Raw genomic sequence first — 18,565 nt, 5'->3', positions numbered from 1 at the left:
CTAGTTTGTATTAAAGTAGTGTCACCTAGAGGCTCCAGCCAAGAATACAGCCACGGGGTGCTCGGCACCCTGCACACCCGCACTCCCACAGGGGCAGAGGCATGGACCGGGAGATCCGCCACTTGCCAGAGGCTAAGAACAAGTCGGGAGTGTGGGGCCCGGTCTGTGTGTGGGCTGTCCTGACTCGTGACTACACGTAACTGCAAAGGCGTGTTGGCCCAGTTACAGCTCGGAATTTCACTCCCTGTCACCACGTGCATGCTCCTCGCTTCAGGTGTGCGGGTTGCATGAGAAGACACCTGAGAGATGACAGTCAGTGTCACACTAGTAACGACCTGCTCGTACTGGTGTCGGCTGAGGAAGCTGGGATGCTTTTAGTAGCTTTAGAGGACTGTGTGGCCTGCGTGTGTCGGCCACCAGTCAGGTGGAGTGGCGGCGCTTCAGAAGCACTAAGGATCACTGCAAAACTGTGAAGTTGGGTTGAGGGTAAGCAGCAAAAAGTAGTTGCTGAAAGCCCAGTTCTGTGAAACTTGATGTCAGTGCTTGGAGTGAAAAGATTTTTTGAGAAAGCCAACATCTGGTGCTTTTCTGCGGTAGTTGATAGATTTTCTCTGCTTTAGACAGGGAGAAATGCTTTACAAATGCAGTTTAGACACCTGGCCTTCTCAACAAGTGATGCGGAAAATCACCAGGAAGATATTACTCCAGTTTTACCCTCCTCCACATTATGTAAAAATACCATTTCTCTCGGGATGTGTACTTCACTAAACAGTCTGAATCTCTCCTTCCTCAATCAATGAAGATACGTAAACAGAGTATTAGATACACATACAATTGCTTTAATGATAACTGTAGTTTCAGTTACGTAAACATATTTAAAGTGCAGCATTTTCAAATAATGCTACAAATCATGTGTGAGTTATGGTAATTCCCTAGCTTTAATTTACTATGTGGAGCTTACTTTCTGTGAAGCAACTTCTATTAGAATTAGCTGACAGTTGCTGCCTGACATGAAGCCTGTAACTATTCCAAAGAGGTTGGCTATCTGTTTGGTTCTGTTTTTCTAGCTTTGGGATTAAGAGAAGCTGTTAAGACCTAATTACCAGTGTACCTCTCTGACATTCGTGCTGTATTACCAGTGGTTTCTGTGCGTTTGCTAGCAGCTCAGAAATCTTTCCTCCTTATGCCTTGATCACAGCTTTGCTTCCTCATAGTTTGGGAAGTATTTTCCCTTCATCTCTTCCTCTTTGCTCTATGAGTTCCTCTGCTGTTTGGCCTTCAATGCTGACCAGTAGTATGCATAGGTTCATTAACACTATTATAAATTTAGTCAATACTCTTTTAGTGGACTCCAGCTGAGCCCAAACTGACTCACTGCCCTCCAGGGTGTAGTGAGAGACTTAATTACCCTTGTACCGTTCAACAGGAACAATGTTGTGGGCAGCACGTCGCTTTGGCTGGAGATGTTGAGGCTTCTGTCCCTATTGGCTGCCATTTTCAAGCTTCAAGAAAGGGACTTCAGAGCAATTTGCAGCTCTGTAGAGTAACAGCAGAAAGTTCTTTAGCAAAAGAGAATTGGATTGGTCACGTTTCAATACAGTACTTAAATGGATTTCCCTTTGATGGCAAGAGAATTCCTTTGGGTTGTCTAAGGACAGAAACGTGAGTTAGAAGGGTGGAGAAGTGGAAGGGCAAGTAATCCTGTAGCTAAGTGACGCATGCTCCAGCATGTGTACTGCTTAAAACCAGAGCAGTTCACCCAGTGGAGGCACGGCAGGTACTGCACCCAGCGTGGCAAAAGTCGTACTCAAACACACGTGTAATGAGTGGGCGATAACCTGAGTACCGTGCTGAGGAATGCGAACCAGGAGAATGCCATGTGTTTCTCATTGGGGTAGGGGAAGTGAAATGTGTGTGAAGGGAGGCCTGGCTCAGTAAGTGCATATTAGCTGTATAAGTTGCTGTTCTGCAAGGCACATCCGCCACTATTTCAGAGTTGCCAGAATTTCTGACGCTAATGTTGTCTGTGATTTAAAGCTAAGTCCTATGTTGGACAATGTAATAGTCGTGTGATTCAGCGTGCATGGCAAATGAATAGTTCTCAACAAAGCTATGCCCAGTCTTCTTTTTTGGCTTTCATGTGTTATGCTGGATTTCCTGTGCTGGAGACTTCCATAATATTATCAACAGTTTGGCTTCTTGAGGTGTCACTTGACTGTAATAACGTAAAAATTGAGTGATTAGCTCTTTGTAATTGGATAAAGTGACTGCATAGTCTTTGAGAACCCAGTGCAGCCTTCCACTAAACAAATGCTCTGACTCTACAGTTGGATAAATAATATATGAATTTTCTTCTGTGTACTGTAAAGGAGAACGGAAAAGAGAAACATACTTTGGAGACAGTGAAAAAACGGGTACAACTTTGTAACAGCAGGCTAAGGCATCACTAGCTCAAAGTCTGAGCGTGTACACAAGCCATACGGCATATTTGCAGTAGAATCACCTTCAGTGACTTTGTGGTTTGGTCCCTGCCTGTCCCTACCCTTCTTATTTACTCCTACACTTACAAAATATTTGCTTTGTCCCTCAGGTTTTATTACTTGTTAGCAGCACCTCATTAGGGAATATAGAGGAATGGCTGCAGTGAGTCCTTTAACTGCTTATGTCACGGCAAGATATTCTTTGCAGTCATCAAAGTATACAGGCACCCATATGTGCCATAAATACCTAAAAAAAAAAAACATAGAGCAGACATCGGCAAAAACCGTCAGAGAAGAAAATAAAGAAAGAGGCATCATTTAGAGCAGGAAAAAAAGAGGAGAGCTTCATAGCAGTCACAAATTCTGGGTTAGTCATCATTCATCTCCATGCTGACAGAGGGGACTTGCTGAAACCTTGCGTCACTTGCAAATGTTAGTCACTGAAGCCATTGTCTGAGCCTCTGAATGAGATTAGGAAGATCTTCAGCCTTCTGAAAGAAAGTATTTTAAAGAAAAATGGGCTGAGAGGACTTGCAGATTGCACCGCATTAAATATGCCCTTATTCACACATTGTTTTATATGCATGCTGTCAAGGTAAACATTGCCTGTCAAGCATCTCATATAGAATTAATGTTTTTCATTAATTTTCCCTAATTATTTGTTAGGGGAAATTACTCTTTTCCCTAATTTAATTCATTCATTTTTTTGTGATTCCATTATTGCTTAATTCAATTCAGGTATTTTGAAACAAATAGGTCAGTTTAAATTCGTAGTTACGTTCTAACACAACGCTGTTGTGCTGACACAGCGATACCGAATTTGTTTGGCATTTGCTAGTTGTTTGTAAAATGTTATTTCATTTTAACTTAGTTGCTATTGCTGTTACTCGATTATTGGTCACTTTGGACATCGGCAGATTTTTTTAAAGGGGGGAACACGTCTTTGTGCAATGTGATTGCTATTCTTAAATGATTTACACTGGATTTTATAGGCAGGTTGAAGAGCAAACACATACACAGTCCCTTGTTTTGGCTGGTAGCAGAAAAGGGAGGAGGAATGGTCCAAGCCTGGAGTGCTGTCTGGGAACATGGGCGAGTCACCTGCCTTGTCTGCCACAAGCCCTTGTTAGGACGCTGGCAGGCCGTTTGTCTCGCCAGCTGCTGTGCGAGTAGTTGAGATGGACTTGATGGTGCGGGCTTAGAAGCGCTCGGATACAGAGCTCAGAGAGCCTGTGGGGGCTCTTCAGGCAAGGTAGTCCCGTACAGAATTCCAGCAGTAGTTGGCAATCCAAGGAAAAATGCCATTCTTGATACAAAATAGAAATCAAGGCCTTTTGAAAATGAAAGAGCAATGTGTACTTATTGAATGGCTTATATCTAGAGGAGGAAAGATCACGTGTGTATATGTGTACATATATGCAAATAGAAATTTAATTTACAAGTTAATAATATGAGAACAAACAAATCTAAAATAGGCATGTATTTTACAGTGATGGGATTAATAGTTACTTTCATAGGTGTTAACATATTTCATTAATTACGCTAGATGTGTACATATCCTGTGTTCGTTTTGCCACCATTAAAGCTTTCCTGTGAAAAGAACTGTAAGAAATGCTTGCTTGTATCTGTGGACAAAGCTAATGGAAAAATCCAATCCTCTCATCCACATATTTATCTGAAAGATGTGTTGTATATCTGCAGTTGATTTTCTAGCATGCTGATTAGCTAATACTGTTTTTGGCATGCAGCTTATCCGTCGTGTAGGAGAACACTATCTGAATTTCAATTTTCTTTTCAAAATGATGTTGAACTGCTTTTCCTTTAAAGGCTCTTCTGGCCATTTGGGGACCCAGTGCAGACAGTGGAGCTGCAGTCTAGTCTCAAAATCTAATTGAATTGATATGAGGCAGCTGAAGCAGTGATTGTTGAAGAGCTTGAGATGGATTGCCAAAAAATAAGTGCTTCTGAGCAACTTGCTTAGTGTCCTCATTTGAAAACCTGCCCATGAGTTGATTTTTACTTCCACTGGTAATAGGCCTTTATGGCAAATGCCCTGTGTTTCAGTATAGTTAAGGAATTTGTTAGTTCTACGTGGTTTTGATATGATATGATCACATTGCTATTAAAGAAGAAGAAAAAAGCACTCTTAAGAGTGCTGAAAAAAAAAAATTAAAAAAAATGGGGAGTTAAAGAAATGGGGAAATGCTGGTGTTAATAACCTTTGTCCACACCAGCAATTTGCCACCATTTAACCTTCCAAAATCTCATTTTCCTAAACATTCTTTTTTCACAGTGATGGGTCTTTCCCTTACGATTCTGTTCCCTGGCAGCAAAATACCAACCAGCCTCCAGGTTCCTTATCAGTGGTCACCACGGTATGGGGTGTGACTAATACCTCTCAAAGCCAGGTAAGCTTCATTTTTTATGTTTCCTCCCCCCTAGATACGTGTTTTGATTAATGTTTGCAAAATGAAATGCTTTGGGGAAAATTCTAATAGGATCAATAACAGTGTCTGTGTTCTCTTTGTTGTAAATGTGCATTTTTTTTCCCAGTTGTGTTCTCTTTGGTATCATCAGAAAGGAGGTGTTTGAGAGTTTGAGTCAGCAACTCGTTTATCTGCATGCAAATGACAGTCTAGGGTATTGCACATATTTTGCAATATGGTTTTAACACTAAAAGCGTAGTTTTGGTGTGATCCCAAACCTCCTGGGAATTTCAGATTGATTTTTTTGTTTTCTAATTAAAAATTGTATTTTCAGCTGGGTTCACAAAATGGTAGTTTTTGTCATTTTTACCTGGCATTATGTCATACCAGTGATGTATGATCTGTATCATACTAGTGATGTTCAGATCTGGTGCCAACTCTACCTCCATGCTGAGGTGCTAACTGCCAGCTATAGGCTGTGCTCTCTTTTCAGCCTCTCTGTTGTTACTGCCTTACTTTGCAGAAAATATTTCAGTATGCATTAGAGCAAAAGCATGATCTTCTGGCTTCCAGGCAAAAACCATATTTATTGGATTTTCACTGAGTTCTCTCCACGCTTTTACCTCTCTTTTTCTTCTCCAATGTGTATCAAATTATTCTATACAAAAAGAAGCAGTTTTAATGAAAAGGACACCAATTATCTCTGATAGTGTGCTCTACAAGGCATGTGGTACAGATGTTACTCTCAGACAGTGTAGTCCTTTTTTACAACATAGATGAAGTGCTTAAACACTTTGCTGTGTTTGGCAAGTGCATGTGGTGTATGAATCTAACCTGTCTTTCCCGTAGTTTCCAAATCAAACATCATACCAAATTTTTCTGTTTGTTAGATTCAAAATTTGGTTTAGAAAAGTAAAAATAAAATTGTTGTGTATTGAGTCATTAAAAAATAAATGATTTAGGAGCCAAGTCATACAGATAGTCACATGGCAGTTACTGTTCTTAAGTCACGGTCTTCCTTCAAAAAATAAAGATAGGTAACAGTTACCAGATCTGTGACCTCATTTATTTATGTTGATTTCTTTTTAAACCTTAAAAGAAAAGGTATCACACCTGGGTGAGAAATAGTTGAGTAAATATAAGCATGTAGGACAACAATAGTATTGGACAGAAAATGGAAATGCAGTTCCTTGTGGGAATATTTCACACTTAAAAAATAAAAAAATAAAAAAAAATGACTTGGTGTTTTGTTCTATCTTAAGAATACTGTTATGTTATTTAAACTCTTTGTGATACTTCAGAAGAATTTGCGATAAAAGAAAGAGTGCTTTTGTACAAGAAGAAAACGCTTCTTCAGAATCACTGCAAGAAAAGGGTGAACCTGTGAAACACGAGGCTTGGTTATAAGCTGTTCAGAGCAGACTGAGGTGAATGGCAGGGTTTCCCTTGAGTCTTCATGCTCCCCAAGGAGGAGGAGGGAGGCAGATTCAGAGATTTGGTTTCAAATTCCAACAGCCAATAAACGCAATACTACCATGTGACTTGGTCTTATGCAAAAGTCATGACTGCTAGATTTCTTCCCAAATAGCAGAAAGATTTCCATGCAGGTAACCATGAAACTTCATGCTTATATCTCAAAGAAAATCATAGCATTTTCTGGTTCAATCGAAAAAAAAAATATTCAAACAAGCAAGCCGAGTACTTTCAAAAACAGAGCAAGGGATTCTTCTCTTCAGAAATCATAAAAGCAATTAATAGACTTCTGTAGAAAACAGGTTAAGCTACAGAAATACATTCTTGCACAGTTCTGACATCTGTGATGTCCTTTACAGTATGTTGTGGGACTGGATACTTGCAAGTCATTTTGAGGCCCTACATCAAACAAACAAACAAAAAAAAAAAAGCATATGCTTTCTCTTAATTGGATGAATGTCACCTAAAGAGCATGGCTGTAGCAGGTCTATATCAAAACTATTTTAATAAGCGTGTTTGTTAACTAGGTGGAATCCAAGCTACCTCCCATGAAACAAAATTAGAGTTCAGTTCTCATGTTAGTTTAGAAATGGCAAAAGGAGAGAGCAGCAGAAACCAGTGCACGTAGACTTCAACAAGATGCACGCTCATTAGAGTTCAGAGTACAGGATGGTTATATTGTAATTTATTGATTCCAGCAAATCAACACAATTTGCTTGATGTAGTTCAAAGTACAGCCCCTTACTCTCATGTTTCTATTCACAGGTGCTGGGAAATCCGATGGCAAATGCTAACAACCCGATGAACCCAGCAGGAAATCCCATGGCTTCTGGGATGACTACCAGCAACCCTGGAATCAACTCGCCTCAGTTTGCTGGACAGCAGCAACAATTTTCAGCCAAGGCAGGCTCCACGCAGCCGTACATACAGCAGGGCATGTATGGGCGACCCAACTACGCTGGAAGTGGAGGCTTTGGTGGGAGGTAAGATTTACACGTGTGAGGTGGAAAAAAGATGTAAACAGTTGATGAAGCTTGTTTTAGTGACGTGACGGAAGTGTCACACACTCATTTTAATTACATAAAGTCTCAGTAGCTCTTTTACGCTGCTTAGCTGAAGCCCATTCTGCTTATGCAGCTTCAGAAATCGGATACTCAAACTGCAGCAAAATTCATCACAGTAAATGGAAATGGCTTAGGTCAATCAATTAGCTCTAATAAACCCCCAAAATAAAGTTTTAATTAAGAGAGATTGTTAAATAGACCACAGGCTTAGGAATGATTAACATTTAATAAGGCCAGGATGTGAAAAGTATTGATGGTATAATTTAAAGACTTGTATCCAGGAATAAACTTGAGTAGTAAGCAACAGTAGATTCCTATGGATGGGGTATTTCTGCCCAAAGACTTGGAATTTGAAAAAAATAGGGGGTGGAGATTTTTGTTAAGAGAGATGATCTAACTGTGTATTTATTCTGGAGAAGCAAATGCTGCATTTGCACAATAGGCCAAAACTAATAGCCTGGGCTTTGTTACATGTTGACTTTCTGTGTCTGTCCTTTGTAAACAAGGGTGGTAAGTCCACTTAACTGAAACCACTATTTATGGCCCCTCTGCAAAGCCTGCTGATAAGGTTGTTAACATAGTCAGTCTAGTGTGAAGAATATAAGCCTAGAACTCAGGGGACTTTATCTCTCCTTTCATCTCTGCCACCGATCTACCGAGTAACCTTGGACAAGCCATAAAGTTTCTGTACCTGTGTATTAACGTCTCTAAAATGGGCACAGTAACAGTGACCTGCATTTATAAAGATAGTTGAGGTCTTGGAGTGGGAAAGATGGGGTTTAGCTTCATTTATCTTACAATCAGTAGAAGAGCTGGGTAGGAACTACAAAATTCACTATATAGGATCCAGAAGAGTTGATTATGCTGGTTTTCTCCTGGCTATTTTGCTGAGGTAGAGGGAGTAGTGTTTTTACATGGGGAAAACTTGGTATAATTCACCATTGGGGCAGATGAATGCAGTGGTGTGGAGGCAGCAGTCTGTTCATGTTGCTGTGCAGTCTGCCCCTAAATTATTGGGAAATGAAGCTTGCGTTAACTTTCTGGACTTTGGTTCAACTTCTCGGGGAGTTTCAGAGCTGCAAAGCAGTTCAGTGCTCATGAAACAGCTGGAGGTGGTGCCTTGCAGTCCTGGTGGCAGCCCTAACACTGTGGCATGTGAGCAAGCTGGAAATTGATACGTGGTTTTGGAACAGTTCGGATGAGGAACACACCAAAGTTCAAAACAAAACCCACTAGGCATGTCTTAATTCTCTGTTTCTTTCTTTCTTTCTTTCTTTCCTTTCTTTCCGGTCAGTTACCCTGGAGGCCCAAATACCCCCGCGGGCATGGGGATCCCACCACACACGAGGCCGCCAGCTGATTTCACCCAGCCAGCCGCTGCTGCCGCCGCTGCTGCAGTTGCTGCTGCAGCTGCTACAGCAACAGCTACAGCTACAGCCACTGTGGCAGCCCTTCAGGAAACGCAGAATAAGGATATGAACCAGTATGGACCGGTAAGAGCGTAACCCTTACGTCTTTGTACCTGTCTGATTTGGACCATTACAGGGGATTGGGCTGCCTTCCCTTGTTTATTAGGGTGCCAACCCTGTATTTTTGCATGGGCATGGTTATAAATGCTTATGAGAAACTTCTGGAATGTGTGTATGTTGTTATGAGTCAAAGAACCCCATTTTTTCCCCTCCAATAAATTTTGTGGTTTTTAGATTGTCCTTTAAAAAACACAAAGGTTACCCAAAGTTACGGCTTCATCTGATACGATGTATTATTGCTGCCTTTGCCAGCCCTGTGAACCTCTAAGCTAGAGTACCTGGTGAAATGTATCAGAGTCTGGGAATAGGTTTTGTACTACTTGGGTAATTGCTTATTTTGCCAACTGCAGTCAATTGTTTGTTTTTTCCCTTCAAATGAGGAAACAATAGAAAAGAAATTTGCTTTTTAATAAAGCTGTCTGTGAGAACAGTGGTGAGACATGCATTTCTGGTGATCCACTGCCTCCAGCATGTCATGATTTGCTGTAATAATTTTTTCTTCAAGTAAGCAAGGGTTCAGTTGCTGCAGGTTTTCTCCTTTGCAAACCTCCCAGAGCTTTGAAGTATATGGGCCCATATGCCAGATGATATAACAAAGGGTAGCACCTTAGAAATTGTAGCATGGTGCTCTGTGTACGCAGCCAACTTCCTAGCCTGTTGTCTAATGGTAATGGAGTAGCAAATTTAGACTATTTAATGGCTCATTGTAGACATAAGTCTGTCCCTGTCTCTTATGCCTTCCACAAATCCAACTGAATTTTTATTATAAATAACATCACCACCCATCAAAAGTTGGAGAACATTGAAGAAAAATGCGACATAACACATCCCTTTCTTCCCTCCCCCCAAAAGCATGTTCAGCTCCCTCCTCCCATTTTAAATGCATGTCGCATTTTATTCTTTTTTTTTTTTCTTCTTCTTCCGTTGAAGGTTTGTTCCTCTTTCCAGATGGGTCCAACTCAGGCTTACAACAACCAGTTTATGAACCAGCCTGGTCCTCGTGGCCCTGCTTCGATGCCAGGCAACATGAACCCAGCAAGCATGGGTGCAGGAATGACGCCTTCCAGCATGAGCGGGCCGCCCATGGGCATGAACCAGCCGAGGCCTCCTGGAATGAGTCCCTTCAGCACCCATGGGCAGAGGATGCCTCAGCAAGCCTACCCAGGCCCACGCCCTCAGTCTTTGCCTATACAGGGCATAAAGAGGCCGTACCCAGGAGAGGTACGAAATTCTCTAACTTGCTTTATTTAGTGTTGAGTATTGTTTTGGCTGAAAGTTGCTACGTGCTGAGCAATGCATGGTGTACCTCCCTCAACAATAGCTGTGTATCTGTTCCAAATTTGGTAGGAATGCTTCTTTTAAAGTACAAGTGGCAGCAGCTCTTGCTTTTTAGCTTCTACTGTATTCAGGTTGGTTCTAGCTATGTTAGTCAAGGTGACAGTCATTAAAACCATGAAAGGCCCCAAACCAGCGGAGCCCTCAAAATGTCGCTTTTTTGTTCTCGAGCTAGATGGTGAATTCATAGACCCTAAGAATAATTCCTTCACAGGGGTGGATTTATTTAACTTGACAATTTAAAAGAGATGTTGAAGGTGAAATACTTATTTGAGTCCAATACATGTGTGATTTGCATTTTTTCTTGGGTAGTTTTATTGTTCTAAGGAAATACAGGGAGTATGTTGTATGAACACCCATAATATTAACATTTATTTTGAAGAATACTTGCCTTCCAAACTTCTTGAGGTTTGATTTTCATGGGCGCTGGGATGAATATAAATCTTGCTGAGCTCAAGTCCCTCTGTGTCAGCACTTACCTAAGTTTATTTGGAGTGTGGTATTTCTGTCTAAGTTTCCATGCTGTTATGTGAGATCTGAGTGGCTTTGCGTACAAAATTACCTGGCCGTTGACTTGTATTGTGACTTTGGGCAAGGCAATTAGGGTCAAAATTTTAAAGGAATGAAGGAAATTAAAAATACAGACAGATTAGCTTTTGGATTTTAAAATGAAGAAATTCATTTTACTATTTAAATTGGTGTGAATTAGGAAGTAGATTCTTCTGAGAATTCCATCAATTGCCTCTCAGCATCTATGTACACCTAAATGTCTTGACAAATCTAGCCACCAGTTACTAGCTTCAGAGATAATTTCCTGGTGAAATTATGTATTAAACTGAGGCAATAGCAGTAGCTATAACTCAGTTGTAGAGCTTTGAATATTACTATATTACTCTGACTATAATAACAGTACGAAGAGTTTATAGAAAACATACAGTGAAGAGTACCGTGCACAAAATATAGCAAACATTTCTTCTTGAGTTACATTTAAATATTCAAGAAATTGTTTTTAAAAAATCTGAAAAAAAGGATACGCTTTTAGAGAAATTGCTTCTCTGGGAAGGTATTTGACTCGGCAAATGTTGCCACTTACTGTACAATTAAAAAAAAATACGATGTGGCTTGTACAGATAATTTTTATCTTTAGATTTTGTGTTTTCAGGAAGATACAAATCCTGGTTTCCTGCTTCGGAACCAGGTTTGTCATCATAAGTGAATACATTCATTTTCCCAATGAGTTAATAGTGAACAGAGCCCTAAGTGTGGCATTCCTGCTTGTCTGGCAGTGCGCAAATTCTGTAGATGCTGTTTGCATATGGGCATTTGAAAACTTCATTTATGGAGACTCCTTATTAATAAGTTAATTTTCAAATTGACACTTTGCTACCTCTAAAGTTCCAGTTTTGATTCCAGAAGTGCAGGACAGCTAGCTAGAGCTAGCAAGGTGTTTACAACTAGTTTACTTGTGTTTAGTCTCGGGTACAGCTAAGGACTGCAGCTCAGGGCAAGGATAGCAGCTGTGTTGAGCAGTAACACATGGACTGACCACAAATCTACTCTTTGCCTGTTCCAGGATTATCATCTTTTTATGTTATTTCTTCTCTGTGCTTCTATTCTCCATCTGGAACAAGTGACACAAGTATGGTGCTGGTAGTGCTCACAAAAACACAGAGATATTGTGAACATTGCATATGTTTACAATTCTGATTTTGTTGTGGGTTTTTTGTTTTGTTTTTTTTTCCCCACACACAATGCCCTTTGAGCCATAGAAGTAGCTTAGACAGAAGGTTGCAGGGATTTGGCAACACTGTAAGGGTGTGTGTGTGTGTTTGTGTGTCTGTGTTAAGGTGCAAGGAAAAATGTATATGGCTAATCTTATCCCCCTTTAGTTAATGGGACTTTCACACTTCTGAGTGAGTATTCACCTATGACCATCAGGGCCCTGGCTTAAGCATGAGTGACACTGAGTGAGGAGTATTCACCTGGAGGTTTGATTTGGTTTTGATTCCACTACTGTTTATATACAAATAATCAAGACAATTGCTTGCATGAAACAGATCGTTTTCTTTCATCTCTGTTATAAAACAGCCGAATTATGGAAACCAGCAGTATGGACCAAATAGCCAGTTTCCAAACCAGCCTGGTCAGTATCCCACTCCCAACCCTCCAAGACCCCTTACGTCTCCCAACTATCCTGGACAGAGGATGCCAAGCCAGCAAAACACAGGGCAGTACCCTCCTCCAACAGTCAACATGGGGCAGTATTACAAGGTAAGAATTCTTAGATTATCATTTGCATTCTGGTACATGTTTATGGATGAAGTCATACTCCTGACTTCTTGGCTACTGCTTTTGCGTAATTAAATGAAAGGTAGAAAAAAGCACAGTGCTTATACTCATGTTCGGGATATCACAGGATCAAGTTAATTAGCCAAGTTGAATCGCAACTTCAGAGCGGTTCATAAAGAAAACTGAATGTTACTGCGGCTCATTAGAGGCTTTTGGTTCCACTTTAAATACATCATGTAAAAATAAGTGCATAATGGGATACAGCTGTAATATTTTCACCTATTCATGGCATACCATAAAAATACAACTTTGGAAATTTGTAATAAACAAGTTCCACATTGCAGATGCCCAATTTCAGACCTACAGCGGTCACTGTTGGATCAAACCAGCCCCAAATTAAAAGCTGTTCCAGCTGTAGAATTCATCTTTGAACTGAAGCTTGCGTGACTTTTTCTCCCACTTCTTCCTTCTGTTTTCTCCATTTTTTTTTCTCTGTGGTGCTTGTTTGAAGAAGTAGAACTGTTCAAATGTTGTATAAAACATTTTTATGGAATTATCTTGGGCACTTCTGATCATCCAAGTTGAGTCTGTACTGAGGGCCTTCTGAGGTTTGATGTCTTTGAAGTGCACACAAAAGGGGTCTTTTGCACACAGGTACTCCAGTGAATATATAAAAACTGGGTGGACCATGGATGGTCTGACCTGTTCCTAAAACTTTATCTGTTAAAGTCTCTGGACTACCTTCTGATTTTGAAGGTTGAAAGTTGCACATTGGTCTTGAATTGGAATTGTTCTGGTGTGCTTCACTCAGAAAACACACCATTGAAATAAGACACCCTCCCCCCCCCCCCCCCCCCCCCCCTCCAAAAAAAAAAAAAAAAAAAAACACCTTTAATATAGAGCATCTGTCCTACATGCTACCAAGCTGTCCACTGCAACACCCTCAGGAAAGCTTGTTGCATGATGGTGGCTTTTGCAGTACACTGTCAGGAAGAACACGGTAAGGATCCTCAACAACAGTAGTTCCAATGCAGTCACTTATGTTAAAATAGCAGCACCAGATTCCTCTGAAGTTTTTAAGTGACAGATTTTTTTTAAATACATTTCACTTTATTTTATTTGAGTTAGAAGATTTTTGTTTATGGAATAGTTCTAACAGGGGATTTGTGGTCTTTTCAATGCACACCTATTTTGTATTCAAATATAGACTGTTCTGGAAGCAGTTTGATAATAAGAGACCTTGTCAAGAAGGGAGATTATCCTGGCTAGGAGAAGTTCCACCTTACCATAGACAGGATCTCAATCTCTGGACCATAATGATTGTGGAGACAGTAACTGTGTGTTAAAGAAAAAAGCAGAGAAAATAGATTGAAAATGTAAATGCCTAAGAATTGCCTTCTAGAATGCCTTCCAGAATGCAGCTCTCTTTTGGGGCACTTCAGAGTACCGTAGGCTAGCAGCACAGCATTTAGATATAGCATCAGATTTGAGGTCCTGATATTTTGGCTGCCTGTAAAGATTTTCATCTTATGACGCTTTTGTGTGTGTGTGCGCTTATGGTACGCAAACTTATTAAAAGGGGGTGCCAAGCAGTTGCAGTTTTGTTTAGTGTCATCATCCTTCGCGTGATTGTTACTGGTTTATTCTGTTACCTCTAGCCTTCTCCTTAATTACAAGAAACAAAACCAATGGGGTTTTAATATTAAAACTACGATTTATAATTAACAATCTGTTTTCTGTTAGCTTGCCTTACTTAGCAGCAAACTGAGAACAGAGTGTCAGTTGTAGGTACTCAGAATAAAAAATGTCACCTGAGCTCCAGAGCTTTCATTCCAAGTTGGACAGGGGTGGGGAAGAAAAGGACAGATAGAAGTTAAAGGGTCACAGACAGTCTAATAGTGTGTCCTTGGCTTTTGTTTTTCATGTAGGCTTTTGTGCAGCAGGGCTGTTTTGGGAGAAAGCCAAGTAGATGTAAAGGGCTGGATGGGCTGGAGTGGTGTGGAGAGACTGAAGCAGTTGGTTTTGGAAAGAGAGCATTCAGTGGAACGTGTTAAGCCTCTTAGCAGCCTTGCTTATATCTAGTCATTGCCAGAACTAAACTGGCTGGTCTGCTGGTTTCAGTTCCTGCTTTGCTCCTCTAGTCTGCTTCTTCCCTGAAGGCCTCGTGGGACGTCCTGCGGTTTCTCATCCTTCCGGAGACAGAGGGGCCTCCCTACCTTGTTTGTAGTCCTTGGTGTTTGATAGCAGCGCAGTTCACAAAGCTTATTATTCTTGTTTCAGACTGCTATAACAATGTGATGTTATTTATTTTCTAGCCATCAAGGCCTGTACCTGTGGCAAATTACCCTCATTCACCTGTTCCAGGAAACCCCACGCCACCTATGACTCCAGGGAGCAATATTCCTCCATACCTGTCACCTAACCAGGATGTCAAACCACCATTCCCACCTGACATTAAGCCAAATATCAATGCTTTACCACCACCTCCAAGTGAGTAGCAAGCAGAACACTCCCACAGTCCTTTATTGTCACTCCATTCTCTGCCATATACATTTCAGTCTGGACAAAGGTCTGATTGCTGCTCTGGGAGCAGCCCGGATTGCTATGTTTTAATAGGTGGCATGGCCCAGCTGCACAGTGCAGGCTCACTAGAGTGGGTGGACAGGAAAAGGAAAGATTGCTGTCCCCTGCTAATGTAGAGTATCTGAAAAGTTCTTTACAGTTAGACTTGTAAGGATGTTACTCCTGAAGTATTCCTTTGATACACTTCCTGAGGATAAAACACTTAATTTTGAGTTGGGTTGTGTGCTTGGTAGACTTGTTGACTGTATGAACTTTTATTGTTGTATATTTTGTTCAAGGGCAAAGTCATTCATTGAACATTACAGCAGAATGGCATACGATGTGAATATTTATGGCAGTGTCTCTGTTGTGATCCATACAGGCTTCTTAAGAATATTCAGTAGTATGCCAAAAATTGATATATGTTCCGTTCAAAGCCATTCAACCTCACAGCTTCATTTGGCTGGGAACAGGGAAGGAATAACAAGATCTCTCCAGCTGTATACTAGCACAAGATGTTTGATGTTTTGAAGCAACTGATGAACAGTAGGAGATAGCATATACTAGGGAATTGGAGAATCTTTGTTTCCTATAAAAGGACTTCTGCTGAATTAGCACTTTGCAGGCAGTGTTTGCACTTGAGGATAACTGAACAATGAAGTTGAAGAAGTTGGCCTGCAGTATTGTTCGGGCAAGAACATAGCATTTAAAGATGTTTGGTCTGCACAGTTTAGCTGTGAGTTACCACAAAACCTTGTGATACGAGGTCAGACAGTAATTGCGTGCCGGTATCTTGGGTCTTTGGAAAGGTTCAACTGAAACTAATGGAATAATGTTATTCTCAGCTCAAAGCAGGAGAAATAACTAAATGTTATTACAGTTGGCCATAATCAAGAGATTTGTTGTCAGTCTTCCACTAACAGACTAAGGCTGGACACTGATCCTATCTAGTAATAAAAAGCGCAAGTCCTTGCCATGTTTGGATTATGTTTCTGTCCGGAATGCTAGGGTCCTGATGTTAAGTGTGGGAGAACATAAGACTTGGGTTTGTCATGCTTATCAACTGGAGCCTTTCACTTGTATCTGTTAGATCTTTTAGCTACTTGTGATTTTCTTTTGTGTGTGTATGAACCTGCTAAGTTAAACCCAGTAGCAGATCACTGTGCCATTTGTTACTATTCTGTATAAATATACACATTATTATTGCACTGCAGATGCTAAAGGGAAAGTTCACGCTTTCTCTCCCTCTTCGATCCCAGCCAACCACAATGATGAGCTCCGTCTGACATTTCCCGTGAGAGATGGTGTTGTGTTGGAGCCCTTCCGGCTGGAACACAACCTGGCAGTCAGTAACCATGTCTTTCACTTACGGCCAACTGTTCATCAAACGCTGATGTGGAGGTAAGCTCAGTCGTCTTGTGAGGAAGTCTAGCACCAGCGATGGAGAAATGGCAGGCCAGATGGACTTAATTCAGGCCAGATGAAATTACCATTAATTTCATTTGAAAAATCATGGTCTAGCTGGGAAAAATTCTTTGTAAAAACTCGCAGATAAACTTACCCGTTGCTTCACAGAGACAACACGTACTAAAATGTTTTCTGATGCATATTGTGTCCCCTTACTGATAGTACATGGATAGCACACAGTGGCTGAAAAGTCAGTTGTCAGCATCATTTCTGCTCTGGTTAGAACGAGTTTAGGATGTCCATGACCAACACCAGTACAAACTTTGATGGAGGAGACTCTGAAGTCCTTAGGTGCCTTGTGGCCTGTGAAATGTTGGCTGCAGGAGTAGCTACGCAAGGCTGTTAGTTTCTGCTGAAATTACATGGTTGAGCGTCTGATAATGAAAAATAACACACTAAAGAAGGATCTGATTTAGAGGTTTGGTAAAATCAGTTAGAAAGACAAGTGCTTAAATCTAACTTCCTACATTCCCCCTCTCTTATGACTCCACAAGTAAGGATGGGTCAGAAATATTTGGGGCATAGCTTTTCATGTGCAAAGTCTTCTGTTTTTCAGTTACAGCAAGTACTACTACTTTCCAGCACAGAGGAATAGTTTTCCTAGGTGTTACTTTACTATATTTAATTTAGATTTGCATAAGTGATTCCAGGATATGTTCTGCTTCCATCATACTTATGGAATGACTTTAGATCAACTTACCATCAGAACATTTTTTTTTGCATGTTTTCAAATACTTCTGAATAACTGTGTCTCATTCTCTTTTTCTCAGAAAGCCTTTGGGTGTTATCCTGTTTTCTTATGAAATAACTTGAACCTGTTTCTGTGCATTGTGGAGCTTGATTGGTTTCTCATTATCTTGTATAGAGGTTGTTTTACAGGTGTAGCTGCTGAGGTTGTAAAACACTGCATCTTCAGCACGTTCTCCATTATGGCTGCCTTGCTTTCAGTTTCTTCCTGAGCCTAGATCAAATGCCCCCTGGCCTTAATGGGAATGATAACTGGTAGCTTCAGCTTTTTTCCATTTAAGGCTGTTTTTCCTATTCACTGGTATTCATTTGAGACTTCTGTTTTTATGGTGTGGAGAGCACATGGTGGGCAGGGGTGGCAGAGAGGTGAGCTGGGTTCTCTGCCCCTGGGACAGACTCTGGCTCTAAAGCTGAGGCTGGATGCAGGATACGGGAGTCATTTGCTGCCGCAATGCTCTCCTAACCTGATGTAGCCTGGGGGTTAGAAATGAGAGAGATTTCAGACAGACCACATCCAATAATTAACACCTAACTTTGAGGTCAGTTATTGCTTACTTGCATTTCATTATCGTGGAGTACTAGAAGCAGAGGGAGTTTTGGCAGTTATTTGCCAGTTCTTATTAATAAGTAATCACTACTGGGGATTGTGCTGGCTCATTCAGTAGATTTATAGCGCTGCACTGAGGCATGAGGCTGTTTCTTAATATCTGTTCTTTCTTTCTTCCCTAGCTCACCAAACACATAGCCCTTATTTAAACTTATTTTAATGAAGACTCATAGGTAAACCGTGCACAGGTCTGCTGTTTTGAAAGGCTTGTTAATAGTGGGGAGAATGGATGGTCCTGTAATGAAGTCATTTCAAATTTACCTCAGGGCTGGATGGACTCCAAAAAAATGAATTAGTCACATGTGTGGATGGATTTTGTTTTTATAGAGAATGATGGAATCGAGCCAGGTCTGAATATTTTTCTGCCAGTTAAAATATTCGGTAAAACCTCTCACGTGTACACCCATAATTAATAGCAGTGCAACTATTTTTCTTCCCATTGGGAACTCTTCATGGTTATGAGAAGCAGAAGATTGAAGGCAAGAAAAATGTTGCCTTGAAGCTGGCTCAGTCTTAGCACCGCTCAGTTATTAACAATGTCCCACTGTGGGGCTGCATGCTAGGAACGTGAGTCTCTGTCCCCACT

The 18,565-nt window shown here is 40.8% G+C and overlaps 1 protein-coding gene across 21 annotated transcripts in view; it reads left to right on the top strand.

Moving 5' to 3' along the window:
- Positions 1–18,565, top strand: part of ZMIZ1 (zinc finger MIZ-type containing 1) — a 345,842-nt gene that overhangs the window by 303,143 nt on the left and 24,134 nt on the right. For 14 of the 21 annotated variants that reach the window (XM_038181594.2, XM_072039495.1, XM_038181582.2 and 11 more), the window contains 7 exons: positions 4,774–4,888; positions 7,145–7,362; positions 8,738–8,936; positions 9,903–10,193; positions 12,396–12,578; positions 14,912–15,086; positions 16,373–16,559. In XM_038181594.2, the coding sequence (XP_038037522.1) occupies positions 4,774–4,888; positions 7,145–7,362; positions 8,738–8,936; positions 9,903–10,193; positions 12,396–12,578; positions 14,912–15,086; positions 16,373–16,559 (1,368 nt within the window). The remainder of the gene's footprint in view (positions 1–4,773; positions 4,889–7,144; positions 7,363–8,737; positions 8,937–9,902; positions 10,194–12,395; positions 12,579–14,911; positions 15,087–16,372; positions 16,560–18,565) is intronic. The other 7 variants (XM_072039497.1, XM_038181591.2, XM_072039499.1 and 4 more) reach the window with 3 other exon arrangements.

The sequence above is a fragment of the Anas platyrhynchos genome, chromosome 6, assembly GCF_047663525.1.
Source record: "Anas platyrhynchos isolate ZD024472 breed Pekin duck chromosome 6, IASCAAS_PekinDuck_T2T, whole genome shotgun sequence".
Classification (NCBI taxonomy): Eukaryota; Metazoa; Chordata; class Aves; order Anseriformes; family Anatidae; genus Anas; species Anas platyrhynchos.
The sequence above is the reverse complement of the archived record's forward strand: the minus strand, read 5'-3'. Positions and strand labels throughout refer to the sequence as shown.